This window comes from Aplysia californica, unplaced genomic scaffold, assembly GCF_000002075.1.
Source record: "Aplysia californica isolate F4 #8 unplaced genomic scaffold, AplCal3.0 scaffold00425, whole genome shotgun sequence".
Classification (NCBI taxonomy): domain Eukaryota; kingdom Metazoa; phylum Mollusca; class Gastropoda; order Aplysiida; family Aplysiidae; genus Aplysia; species Aplysia californica.
Window position 1 is genome coordinate 706365 of NW_004797695.1, and position 13481 is coordinate 719845.

Below are 13481 nucleotides of genomic sequence, written 5' to 3' on the forward strand. Positions count from 1 at the left end.
GGGCTGGAAAACCTATACAATTAGCTATTTGGCAGGGATAAAACTGATTTTCTCTTGAAAATCTTCAGATTTCGGACATAATATAACTGTTATTCTGTAATGGATTGTAAGTGTGTATGTTGTACCTTTAATAACTTTTTTGTGTATTCTGCTTCTCTTGTAGGTCAGCCAACAAGAAATGAGAAGTTTCTTTCCTGTGTTGCTTCTGGAAAGTGGGTGCTACATAAATCATTCTTGGAAGCTTGTCGAAAAGAAGGAAAGTTTGTTGCGGTGAGTCATATTTTTTCACTCGCTGGTAACGCATTCCTACAAGCAGTTCAGTTCTTCTAACTTTCAGGGTATTAGTGTATGAGCACAAGTTTCATGATGTTGTATGCATAGTTTATTTTGGTGTTTTCTCTATTCTCTTTCTTCAGAAAATTAGAATGTTTAGTGAGTACTTCTTGTTTGTTCTCCTTTCTCATGAGTAGAGTACAGTGGTGAAGCTAGCTATGAGAAACTGTCTATAATGACTGACGATCCACATCCTTTTTTCAGAAAATGTTTGAACTGTACCTGTTCCCCTACATGAACTTTACCTATAAAATGCTTCAGAATGTTGGAATAACAATCGAGTTTTGGAGTAAGTGAAGTGGACCATGTCTTTAGGCAGCTCACACTCTTCGCCATGTCTGTACCTATGCTTAGTACCTCCTACTTATTGATTATCCATTTGCAGCCCTTATTGTCTGTCGTGTGTGCTGTTGTCATCACACACACACACACACACACGCGCACGCACGCATGCATGCATGCATGCACACACACACCATTTAGTAGGTTATGGAGACAATCTGCCTCCCCCAAACTCATACTGTTGCTACCCATTGGTTTGTCGTTTGGCTTGTTTCTGATCAGTTTCTTCTTCTCTTCAGAGCATAAAGACAACTGACCGTATTTATCAACCTTATTAAGGAATATGATTAATGGTCATACCATTTGCCCGATGTCTCTTCTCTACTTTATTTAGGTGTTTTCTTTTTGACTGGAGAGGCAAAATACTAGATCAGGTCTGTCCTTATGACTCAACTCCAACGTATCTAGACTTGTGAGTGTCCAGTCAATGTTTAGTTCTGGTTAATGATCATCTTATTGACTGTTGCCTCTCTTTGTCTAGTTTAAGTACTGTTATTTTCACATGATCCTCTGCTACACTTTCCCCGTTGTGTAGATACTCCGTAGACACAGGGCTGCCCACTATTACGGTTTTAGCGGAATCGTCACAATTTTTATTCAGTTTACGAAAATACGATCGTCATACCCCTGATTCCGATTTGTAAAAATTTTGACTGTCCCAACTTACTGCCAATCTTCTCGGTATATAAGGGGAGGAAAACTATCAGACCCGGACAGTCTACATCACATGCCACATACAGATGCCTAACTGAAGCATCCTTTTTGTCTTGAGCCCTTGCAGTCGCTCAGTGCCACTTTGCCCTTGAAAAAACATTTGAAAACATTAGACTTTAGAAGTGCTAAATCCAGGAGTAAGGTAAAATTAGGTTGACAAGGTGCTACCAAATTCCTGTCTTTTTGTGCTGTGTGTGACAGGCAAGGCCAATGAGAGATATATGTTTTTTTTAATGGATCATTATTTTAAAACTTAATACAATTGCCCCCTTTTCTCTACCCTTTTTTCTTAAAGCTCGACCAGTGACAAGCCCCTCAAGACCGCTTTTTTCATCATGCCTTTGTTTTCGCTATTTTTATACTTGCTTGACTACAACCCCTGCCCTTGACTCCTCAGGGAAGAAGACGATCCATAGTCATATTATGAATTTTTTAGCCAGATGACTGATTTTCTATTTGCTGATTACTAATACATATGTGAGGCAGCATGGTGAAATCAGGCGCTCATCAATATACTGAAATCGGAGAAACTGGCATTTTTCTGCCAGTTCAAAAATCTTTATCGAATTTCTGTTTAATTGCTAAACCTCTGTTATGTCGATATAAAAACACATTTCAATGTGAATTTTGCTGCAAAACATTGATTAAAGGCACAAAATATGTCATTTTTCTGTTTTCATGGACTGTTTAGCTATTGGAGTTACCGAACTTTGGTGGCCATTTTCTCGCTAATTTAACCACTGAAACCAGGCGACCTCACTTTCTTCAATCGCAAATATCTTGAGTCCTATTCAGAATAGATGGATATTTATTTCATTAGAAGGAAGGCAAATAAATCGGCTTTCAGATGATACCAATATCTCCACATGCCCAAAAATTGACGAGCGCCTGATTCCAACGCATCGGGACACATATGCTGATGGGTGGGCAGTAGGTTTTTACAGTATATTACTGATACTCAGAATGCACAGCTGTTTGGGTATAAATGCCGACTTGATAATCATGCTTCTAAATACTTGTAGTCCCAAAATACAAATCATATGGAGAGAGATCTTTCTCATATCTTGGTCCATTTATGTGGAACAGATTACCCATGAAACTAAGACAAATAAAAACACTTGATAGCTTCAAAAGACATCTTAAACATTTTCTGTTCTTACAGGCCTATCCTTCATAAGCTTTTAACGTTATTTTTCATTATAGTTGTTCTGTTCCTATGTCTGGATGAAAATAGTCTGTGTGCGTGTGTGTGTGTGTGTGTATTAATATATATTGCACGAGAAGAAAGGAAGTACATGTAGTAAGAAAGGTTTTGAAAAAATTGGTATTCCAATGTAAAGCGCATTGAGCTACTTTTTTGGAAATGCGCTATATAAATGTTATATAATATTATTATTAAATATAATTATTCACACAGACACAATAATTTCTTTCTCATCAAATACAGCTAGACCCTATTTACCAACCATCTATTACACTGTATGTCCTATCTCATGAATAACCTTTTACTGATTATTCTTTTCTAATCATAGGAAGAAGCCCATGAATGGGGCAGCAGTTTCACCCTTCCATTGATGCAGGACATGACGGCACAAGCCAATAAACTGGCAGCTGCAGCGCACAAGTGGAGAAAGAAAGTTGCTGCTATGAAGAAGGTAGATAATAACAATTTCAATAAAGTAGAAATTAAGGTTTAGTGAAGAGCTTAGAAGTAAATGCCAAGACATTTAGATATAAGATCGTCGTAATATAGATGGCTTATGTTATTCTTGAAAGCAGGGGGTTTTTTTTCTATAGAAATTGCTGTAAAATCTTTTGCTATAGGTACCATTGAGCCTGACTTATTTCTATACAATTTTTGCACACTGCCCTCAGCACAGCTTATTGTCTTCTTAGAGTTCACTGTGACTGTCTTGAATGCATTGGATGCTATCCCTTCTGTATAACAAAGATGTCAATTCCTTTCTTTTCATGAAGTACCTTTTCCTGTTTAATGCCAAACTGTCCTGTGGAAAATGCAGCTCTAAAGTTTTACCTGGCCAACACCACTAATTTTTCATGCAGGATATCCTCAATTGTAGGCTTGGCTATGGTAGAAATAGGTCACTGACATTTAGTTGTAACCCAGTTTTGACTGGGTTGACAGTTGTAAGCAAAGAATACAAGGAGGAAAGGGTTACAGCTTTGTGATCAGTTATTTGAAAGACGTATGTTTTGGTCCTTTGGTTTATTTGTGTTTGTTCTCAATCATCAGAGCAAAAGTTTGGTGACAGGAGCCTTTCATGGCTGGAAGATTCTCCTGTGTCTTGACAGAGCAAAGCAGGAAAACTTCCAGCGTCTGCTAGCTGCAGGTGGTGCTGATGTGTCCATTCTCAGGCAAGTGTTCACGTCACTTCTCTCTGTCTCATGAAAGTGGGTATATGTGTGTGTTTGTGTCTGAGGTGTCAGTGTGTGTGTGTGTGTGTTTGTTTGTGTGGGTGTGCATTCTCAATTTGCTCATTATTTCTGCTCATCATTGTGGCAGTTATATAAACTCAGTTTGAGGGTTAATGTACGAAACATTGCTGATCCATGTGGAAATTTGTGGTACGGTACAAATTCATCATCATCATCATCATCATTTTTCCAGGCCTCCATTCCCTTCAAGAGTTCATGGCACCCATGTTTTCATTGAGTTGAACAAAGTCAAGATATCCCAGGTAAGTAAGTTGAAGATTATCTGTTGGCGGATGCTCTGGTGTGGTTTGCTTCTTCTTTCCTATCAAACATCTTTCGTCCTTATCTCCTCTTCTTCTTTTTTATATTTGTTACTGTCTTGTAACATCTCTAATCTTCTGGCGCTCATATGACCTTATGCAGTTGCGAGCGCTGTAAAACCTCTACTAAACAAACAAGAAGATTATCTTCGAAAATGCCTTTTGTACTGTCTTGTCTGCATTTACATGAGCGACAAAATGAAGTCCCACCTGAGTTGAAATCACATTCTGTTGATTTGGTTTTGAATTTTGAAAGAGACCTTAACTCTAGACAATTTGTAAGTTTTGGTCAATTTTTCAAGTTTAAGAGAGTGGTTGCAGAAAGAACAATTTCCATTACATTCTTGTGAAGGTCAATGTGTTATTTGTCAATAGTAAAGTTATTGAGTGCACTATAATTTCATACAATAATTATGTGTATATAGGATGTCTCATTTGCAAACAAGGACCTACTTTCTGTGTATCTAAAAAAAAAAATTTCAACTGTTTAAGATTGAACAGGAGAAAGTTGTTAGTAGTCATTAATATTTCTGCCCTAATTTCTTCCCTCTCAGGAGGACTTGGAGAAACTCGTCTCGGAGGATATCCACTGTTTAAAACCAGAATTTATTCCGGCTTACCTCACAGATGACCCACCTCCTGATCCGTCAGAGTTCTGCCCAGGAGAAATTGTAGCTTTGAAGGCTTGGTAGGTTGGATATATATGAACAAAATTAGGGAATAACCAAAACAAACTGACTTCTTGTGCTATGTTTTGGGTGGACACAGATTTCATCGCAGTCAGGTTTCCTAAACTTAAGTTCAAGAATACTGAAGCTTTGAGGGATTGCACAAGAGACATTCTCAGTGCAGTCTGGTGTGATACCAACAATCTAGTGTTATTCTGTAGAAATACGGCTTGTTTTAAACATTTGCTCCAGATATATAAGTGCTGTGACCACTTTTGTTTATGTAATTGTTTGGGTTTTTTAAATGTGAAACCCTCAGAATAAGATTCCCTTGGGACTGAATAAACATTGATACACAGTGTAAAGCAATGATATAGTTGATACTTCCAGTGGACAAGGAAAGTTTTGGGATGGAAATTCATATTTTTTACTTTTTTACCAAGAGGATTGTTATGTTAATATTATTTTAACCATATGTAGTTGAGTTAATTTACTGACAATATAATGACATTTTACAACATAAAGTGAATTTGTATAGTGGGCCCCACTTATAACAGTCTCGGTTAAAACAGGAAAATGGCTATAGCAGGCTTACAATAAATCCCTGAGTAATCTCATATAATATGTGGATAAAAAGTTATTTGAAACCTGACATTGATACAAACATGCTCAGTATAACTGGTCTGACCATCAATAAAATCTTAGAACAAATGGACAAGAAAGCAGAAAAAAAGCAAATTAAGAGGTAAATTGCACCTACATGACCCGCAATAGGCCTACGTTGATTGTGTACACATTTAATGTTGTGTCATAATGTGTGTGTGTGTGTGTGGGGGGGGGGGGAAATGCCCTTTAAAGTTGACACAGATGTTATGATCAGTACTTCGCGTGACCTTGTTACATTGTCTCCCTGTGGGAGACTTGTACACTTGCACGGTAACAAGAATAAAATGATTGAATTAGAAGTAAGCCACGGGTCCAAGATCTACAGCTGATGCTTGTCATGTATGTATGTTCCTTTTCCCAACAGTGGTGACTATTTGATTACGAGTAGTTATTCTAAAGTGCACAGGGTATGTTGCAGAGCATGGGTACATGCTATATAAATAAAATTATTATTATTATTAATATTATTATTATAATCATCATCATTATTATTATTAACTCACTTGCGACTGGGCCCTTTCACCAGCCACAAGCGTTGAAGACTGGCGTTTTGGGGGGTATTTCAATAAATCACCACAACTCTCAGAATTACCCTATTGTATTCATTTTTTGACACAGTAAAGTAACATTCAAGCTTAATCTAATACAAAAAACTAAAGTTGTCTAAGTCTAATATTTTAATTTGTATGATTTTTTAAAAATTGGCATGAATTTGATTTTCGAAAAATTTCCAGAGACGTGACAAGTAGAATGAAATTCACTGCAACAACAAAAATAAAAGTTCAAAGTGTTCTGGTTTGATTTGTATACATGTGCAAGTGTTTGGTGAAAATATAAAAGCTGGTCTGTGCATTGATTCAGACCCATACACTGAATTACATGAGACAGATATACGGCACGACGTTGTGATTTCGTTGCGCGAAAAACAACACCGGTACTAGTGCTAGATCTAGCCCTAGAACTACGACTCGGGCCGTGTTCGGGTACATATCCAGGATCTTAACTATTAGACACATCATATTCTGAGACACTAGAACTAATAAAACGCACAGAAGTATAGAAAACGGCGAAATTATGTGATTCTTGTTCATGCGACTTCTTCGACCGTTACTACGACGCGACTGTCGGATTACTATGAGCTGTATAGAAAAAAACAAAGCGCGAGTTCCGGTCTGTTCAACCCCAGTTGGGGTCACTGTCCTTCACCTTCAATAACTTAAAAACTACCGGCCCCAGAGATACGAAACGAAGTCTAAGTAGCTCAGGCTTGGCCAAACAAGGGTACGAGGCGGGTCTCGCGATCCGTGCGTGATTTGTAGAGCGAAAAAAAAATTCCAAAGTTGGTCACGCAGGGCTTGTGAGACCCGACGCGAGCGTCATGGCGGGGGTCACGCAACTGTTGTGTGACCCGTCTGAAGTGAGTTAAGGGAGTGCTTATTTAGGCCACATATGGCCTAAATAAGGTAAGGGAGGGGGGTTTAGCTTATTTAGGCCACACATGCTCAAACTACCCTTTTCAGGCAACTGAGTTCGTTCCACTTTCATAATGGTGCACCTTTCTCATTTAGTACGGTTTTGTCTCAGTGTACAACTTATAAATAATAACCATAATGAATATTGTAAAGAACAAAGCACAATACGCAAAATTTTGCTCAATCCCAATGGTTTGAATGAGGGCCAGATTTTTCCTTAATGGAGGGGCAAAAGCTAGGCTACCATTTTGGCACACTTTGGTCAAGTGAAAAGGTCAAATCCTCCGAATGGACTTCCGGGTTAAATTTGGGGTATAAAAAATGTGTACACTACGTGGCTGAGTCAAAGTTACACTATCTTTGCCTGAGTGACACTTTCTCGTACTGTCTCGTAGTAGTACATGTAGGCTAGTAGGCCTAGTAGTAGTAGTAGTAGCAAAGATCGTGTAGAGAATATTTGGCAATAGATTCTATCTAGTAGGCTGTTTAGTGAACGTGCTCGCAGCAAGGCGAATCGGCCTCGATAAGCCCCGTAGACTTTTGTGATTGGCCACGAAGCCTCGTGTTTTGATGGGTCTAGATCTAGATCTAAACAACTCAGTGTTATTCGCACTGCCACATCCGACAGGCCTAGATCTACATCTTTTTAAAAGGAAAAGAAAGATCATCAAAATGGTTGAATTCGCGTGAAAATCGATTCGGTAGAACTAGAACTATTAAAATTTGCTTCTAACTCGATGAAATAAAAACTACTGGCTGTGTACTGTGTTATTCTGTATAAAAATAAATTATGAAACTTCAGGACGTTTTATTATTTTCCAGCATCTTTTGACGCCTGAGCTGTAGAGGTTGAAGTTTTCACAACACTAATAGATCTAGTAATAGGCCAGGTAATAGGGCTTTCCGTAAAAAATGCATAGATCTACAAAAGCCGAACCACCGAATCGACCGAGCACCTCGCTCTCCCCTGCACACTGTGATAACGTGTTGCTTTGGTATCGCATTATTCAACTATTATTAATACGTGCGGCTATGGCAATTGGGATGTACTGACTGACAAAAAATTAAGTTTTGTTTTTATTTTACCATATATTTGACTTTAATAGTGCAGGCGATAGCAAGATCTAGATTCCCTGTCTAGAATCAGTAGTAGCAGGCCTATGCTAGAAGCAGCCAGAGAGCCTACAACTGCTAGATCTAGATCTAACTTATTATTGCTATGCCTTTGGGCTTTGGAATTGAAATAAAACGAATTGCACAGTTCTAGTTACTTTTAGATTCAGCAAGTAACTGTATTTCCAGAGTTAATAATAACAAATCTCAGCATAACAATCACTTTTACTTTTATTAGAATAATTAGATCCAACTTTTTTTCTAGAATCTGTTTTGCGCAAACTTATGATTTTCTCTACTTGTAGAGCACAGAATTTACATTGTAAGCCTCTGCTCAGTCTTTTAGTATACATAATAAAATACACACACACACACATACACACACACACACACATATATATATATATATATATATATATATATATATTTATTTTAAAATTTTTTAAAATATATATATATATATATATATATAGAAAGAGAGAGAGAGAGAGAGAGAGATCTATATAATCATTTTATGTTGTTTTCGGGATATTTTTAAAACTCTTTTTTTTCAACATGTCATAAAATCAAATTGTGCCATTTTCTTTGAAAAGAATAGCATTAGCAGTGGACTTTTTAGACAGTGAGTCTCTGATTCAATATTTAAAAACAAATATGCTAATCAATGAAAATTGCAAATTGATAATAGTTTAGTCCTGAAGAGGATAGGTGGACTCCGGGGTCTGCAAAGTGAAATACTAGGTTTTAGGATGTGAACCCCGGAGTCACCGTAGTGAAATAAGGTTTGGTTTAAGTAAGGATTGGTGGACCCCGGGGTCAACGTAGTGATAAATAAGCAGGTTTAAGGTGGACCCCGGGGTCTACCTAGCGAAATACTAGGTTTTACGACAGGTGGACCCCGGGGTCCCCGTAGTGAAATAAGTATGTTTCTTTAAAGATTGGTGGACCCCGGGGTCAGCGTAGTGAAATAAGTAGGGATAATTTTAAAAGGATTGGTGGACCCCGGAGTCACCATAGCTGTAGAGGAATAAGAAGGTTTAATTAAGGATTGGTGGACCCCCGGGACACCTAGATTAAACCTACTTATTTTACTACGGTGACCGCAGGTTCCACCTATTCTAAAAACCTAACTAGCATTTCGTTAGGTAGACCCTGGGGTCCACCTTAAACCTACCTATTTCACTACGTTGACTCCAGGGTCCACCAATCCTTAAAATTAAACCTAGATCTACATGTACTTATTTCACTACATTGACCCCAGGGTCCACCAATCCTTAATTAAACCTAGATCTACTGATTTCACTACATTGACCCCGGGGTCCACCAATCCTTAATTAAACCTATATCTACTTATAATTTCACTACGTTGACCAAGGGCTCCGCCAGTCCTACTATAAAATAAAATGAGATCTACTTATTTCACTATGTTGACCCCGGGGTCCACCGATCCTTAGTTAAACCTAGATCTACTACTTATTTCACTACGCTCACTCCGGGGTTCACATCCTAAATCCTAGCATTTTGTTAGGTAGACCCCGCGGTCCACCTATCCTTTTGGCTAGATAGACCCCGTAGTCTGCCTATCCACTTTCTTGATAATAACTGAAAACAATACATGCCAGTTGTCATGAATAGTGAAGAAAAATGATGGAAAAAAAAGACAATGAGGTAGACTATAATTTATCAAAAAAATTGCAAGTGCAAGTGAAGATCATAAAATAATTTTGTTATTTTCTGGTCATCTTTCCTGGTTTATAAAAAAAATTCAGTGGGCCTACTACTAGATCTATGTCTCTGAAGAACATTTTTCTTGCCTTTATTAGCTTTTTTCATGTACATGAAAGCATAGAATATATAGTTTCACACAAATATATGCACACTACTTTGAAAAAGAAAGATAAGGTCATTGGTTTTTTTACGGATCCGTTTTACGTTGAGAAAAGCGCTAAAAACAAGTTAAAACATTTTAAGAATGCCCATAATATTAGTATTAGGAATCCGAAATTACTACCTAGTTGGCTTACTCTTTAATAACCATGAGCAGTTAAGAAAAAAAAAAGACAATGATATAGGATTTGTCTAAATATGACCATTAGCAATAAAGATTTTGCCCATTTTGTCCAATTATCCTTGCAGGTAAAATCACCCTGCACTGTACCTCAATAAGCACAAAAGGAATATTTCTGTGACTTTGTATAAAGGTGTGGCCTAAATAAGGTAAGGGAGGGGGGTTTAGCTTATTTAGGCCACATGTGGCCTAAATAAGGTAAAGGAGGGGGGTTTAGCTTATTTAGGCCATATGTGGCCTAAATAAAGTCACCCTATTATTAATGCATCTCAAATGATGAGACTGAAATACTAGAAAAAGAAAGATAAACACGAGGCACAGACAAAATTCACTGGAAAGGAAAGGAACAATAACTGATCAAGTGGCAGTGAGTCATCCATGATTTTTAAATTTAAAACGGTTTATTCATTAATTAATAATAATAATTGCATTTATATAGCGCATATCCATGCTCAAGAGCATGCTCTATGCGCTTTACAACAAATTATTAGTTACTGTGTATGTTAACTTGATTCCCGTCCATAACAGGATTCAACGATAACGGAAACATCATGTTGGTCCCTGCAGTCCTGTTATAACTGGGGCCCGCCCTATTTCTTTCTGTTTATTTTCATATTTATAAAATAGGGCTGTGGCAAAAAAGAAAACGAGCATTTTCTTAGCCAAGCCTTTTTTGGTTTTTTTGCTGAGACTGGATACAGTTTCTGACAGCATACCTAATATAGAATTCTTCTTGCTTTCATCAAATTTTCCAGCATGCCAGATCCCCCACGAAGGAAAAGGCAGTTATCATCCAATGATTCCAAACATTCGTCGAACAAGGCACCAAGACGATGATGCATGTCTTTTTATATATACTTATATGTTTTTGTATGAGGTGACTCTTTATTCCTTTGTCAATTCTTGAAGGTAGTCCCAGTGTCATTTATGGGGGGGGGGGGGGGGGGGGGGGGGGGTGTTGTTAAAAGGAAAATTCTGTAGACCTAATTCTGAATGAAAGGAATGGAACTTTTTTACTGGTAAATTTTGACTGTTCACGCGCAATGGCTATGTGTTGTTGAAATTTCCTTTTGTTTACAAAATTACCCTCTGAAAATCCTGCAAATTGGACTTCTTATGTCTGGCATAGCAAGGAATCTTCAATAAGAACAACTAAAAATTCACACTCCCGTGACTCCCTTCTGTGTTTTTTATATGTATGAAAGAATTTCAAGAGGGGATGGGGCATATTGTGTCACTTAAAGAGATCATAATCTGTGCTGTCCGTCCCTACACACCGTAGTGTGTTTTGCGGATGTGCTCTTACTTAGTATCTTTTTCCTTTTGGGTGACTTGACTGACCACTGACTTCCAATTTGCGATGAACCCCAAGTGCGATCATGACTAGTGTAGTTCATAACATACAATGCTTTAAATTCCCTCCCTTCTTTTTTTCCCCCTACTAAGAGGAAAAGTTAGGTACTGTAAATAGGGAAAAGGTAATGAGAGCAACAGGCTTTCATTTGTTACCAAATTATACTATGCGTTTTGTGGTACCCATTTGTTGGTACTATCTATGAGGCGTGGGCACCAAATTTTTACTGTAAATAATGTTTCTTTCATCCAAGCCCAAGTGACGGACTTGTGAAACATGGATTTGAAGTATACAAATTGATACTACAGTTAGATTGTGTATATATAAACTTCTTCTGAAACCTGGATATGAAGTATACAAATTGATAATACAGTCAGAGTGTGTACATAAACTACTTTTTAGGGGGCTTGGATTGGTTTAGTATGTTGTGGATGAGTTACGGAGTAAAAGGCCCTTTTAGAGAGGTATGAGAGTGTGGAGCCTGAAGGTGCTGCTGGGTTCTCAGCATTTTTGTCTTGTCTGCCTATTTTGTAAAGTTGTCGCCTGCTGCTATCGTGGTGTGTTTATTCTGTCTGTCACTTCTTTCAAATATTTGTGGGAATATGTTTGTCTTTCAGTCAAGTAGAGACCTGAGTGGGTAGGACCTAAGCACAATATACAGTAACATGGATAGCTCGAATTCGCCAGGACTGGCCTCAGTAGTTCGAGAGATCCGTAGTTCGAGGGATATCTTACAAAGATGAAGAAAAGAAAAAAATCCGGGAAAGCTGGTACAGTTTGATGGATGCTTGATTTCGAGTTTTCTGTGTTCAACCTATCCGTGTTATACTCTAATTGAAGTGAGGGGGGTTGGAGGAGGGAGGGAGGAATATTTATGATGACAGGAAAGAGGGCGTGTGCTGTCTGATTTGTCTTTCTCCCACTCCTCATCCCTCTTACTCTCACGAAAATGCAAGCACTCACCCGCGCGCACGCACACACACGCATACACACACATGCATCTGAGTACAAGAGATCGTGTGAAATTATATTTACAGAAAGAATAATGGCTTCTCTGTAATTTGTGTCGATGACTATGTGGTTTATTTGATTAAAAGATAAACTTTCATGTAGTATCTAAGCAGAAACTATGAAGTATTTTACCACCAGAGAACTGTTATTGTGATGGATAAATTGGCGTTTTTGCAGGTTCAGAGTGTCAATGTGGGTTGTTGGCGGATGCTCTGGTGTGGTTTGCTCCTTCTTTCCTATCAAACATCTATCGTCCTTATCTCTCCTACTTCTCTTTTGTGTTTGTTACTCCGTTGTAACACCTCTAATCTTCGGCACTTCTATGACCTTAGAGTGTTGCAAGTGCAGTACAACACTTACTAAACTAACCGAGTGTCAATGTTATTGAACAACGGGCATTATTTGATACGTAATGCTGTTCCGTTTGGGGGTAACTTGTGTTTAGAAATGTAAATGTGAACTGGTTCATTTTTTGTTTGAGTTGTCATTCTTGGTTATTATAATGATTACAGTTATTAATTGATGTACAGACAACTGCTATTCAAGTTATGTGAATTTGAACATTGTATGTGAGAGACCAATAAATGTTGAATGCATGTATGCATCGTGGTATCTTTCTCCTTTCTTATGTGTCCTTTTCTTACCCAGACATAATATCACAATTTCACAGCATTCTTATCCACCACCTCACCCTGCAATACCCAACACCCGCTCCTTCACAAGCATATCGTCGGTGTCCATATCCACTTAAGTCCGTTTGGGTATTGTACTTTTTTCACCAGAGACTAAAAACTAGATTCTAGTTTTTGTTGATTTATTTCTATCAGGAATCATGAAAAGCTTGGAAATTGTAAGCTATAATAATAATAATAATGGATTGCATTTATATAGCGCATATCCACTTATGCAATGCTCTATGCGCTTAACATGATACATATAATGGATTTACAAATCAATTTTAAAGATACATAGTGTTACATACTC

General features: G+C 37.8%; 1 protein-coding gene across 2 annotated transcripts in view; it reads left to right on the forward strand.

The window, feature by feature from the left end:
• The window catches only part of LOC101853715 (DNA topoisomerase 2-binding protein 1-A), a 60514-nt gene extending 47400 nt beyond the window's left edge, over positions 1–13114 (forward strand). For both annotated transcript variants that reach the window (XM_035971382.1, XM_005104569.3), the window contains 6 exons: positions 164–270; positions 2922–3044; positions 3644–3765; positions 4019–4088; positions 4700–4833; positions 10888–13114. In XM_035971382.1, the coding sequence (XP_035827275.1) occupies positions 164–270; positions 2922–3044; positions 3644–3765; positions 4019–4088; positions 4700–4833; positions 10888–10969 (638 nt within the window). In that variant the 3' untranslated portion in view covers positions 10970–13114. The remainder of the gene's footprint in view (positions 1–163; positions 271–2921; positions 3045–3643; positions 3766–4018; positions 4089–4699; positions 4834–10887) is intronic.
• The last annotated feature ends 367 nt before the right edge of the window (positions 13115–13481 follow it).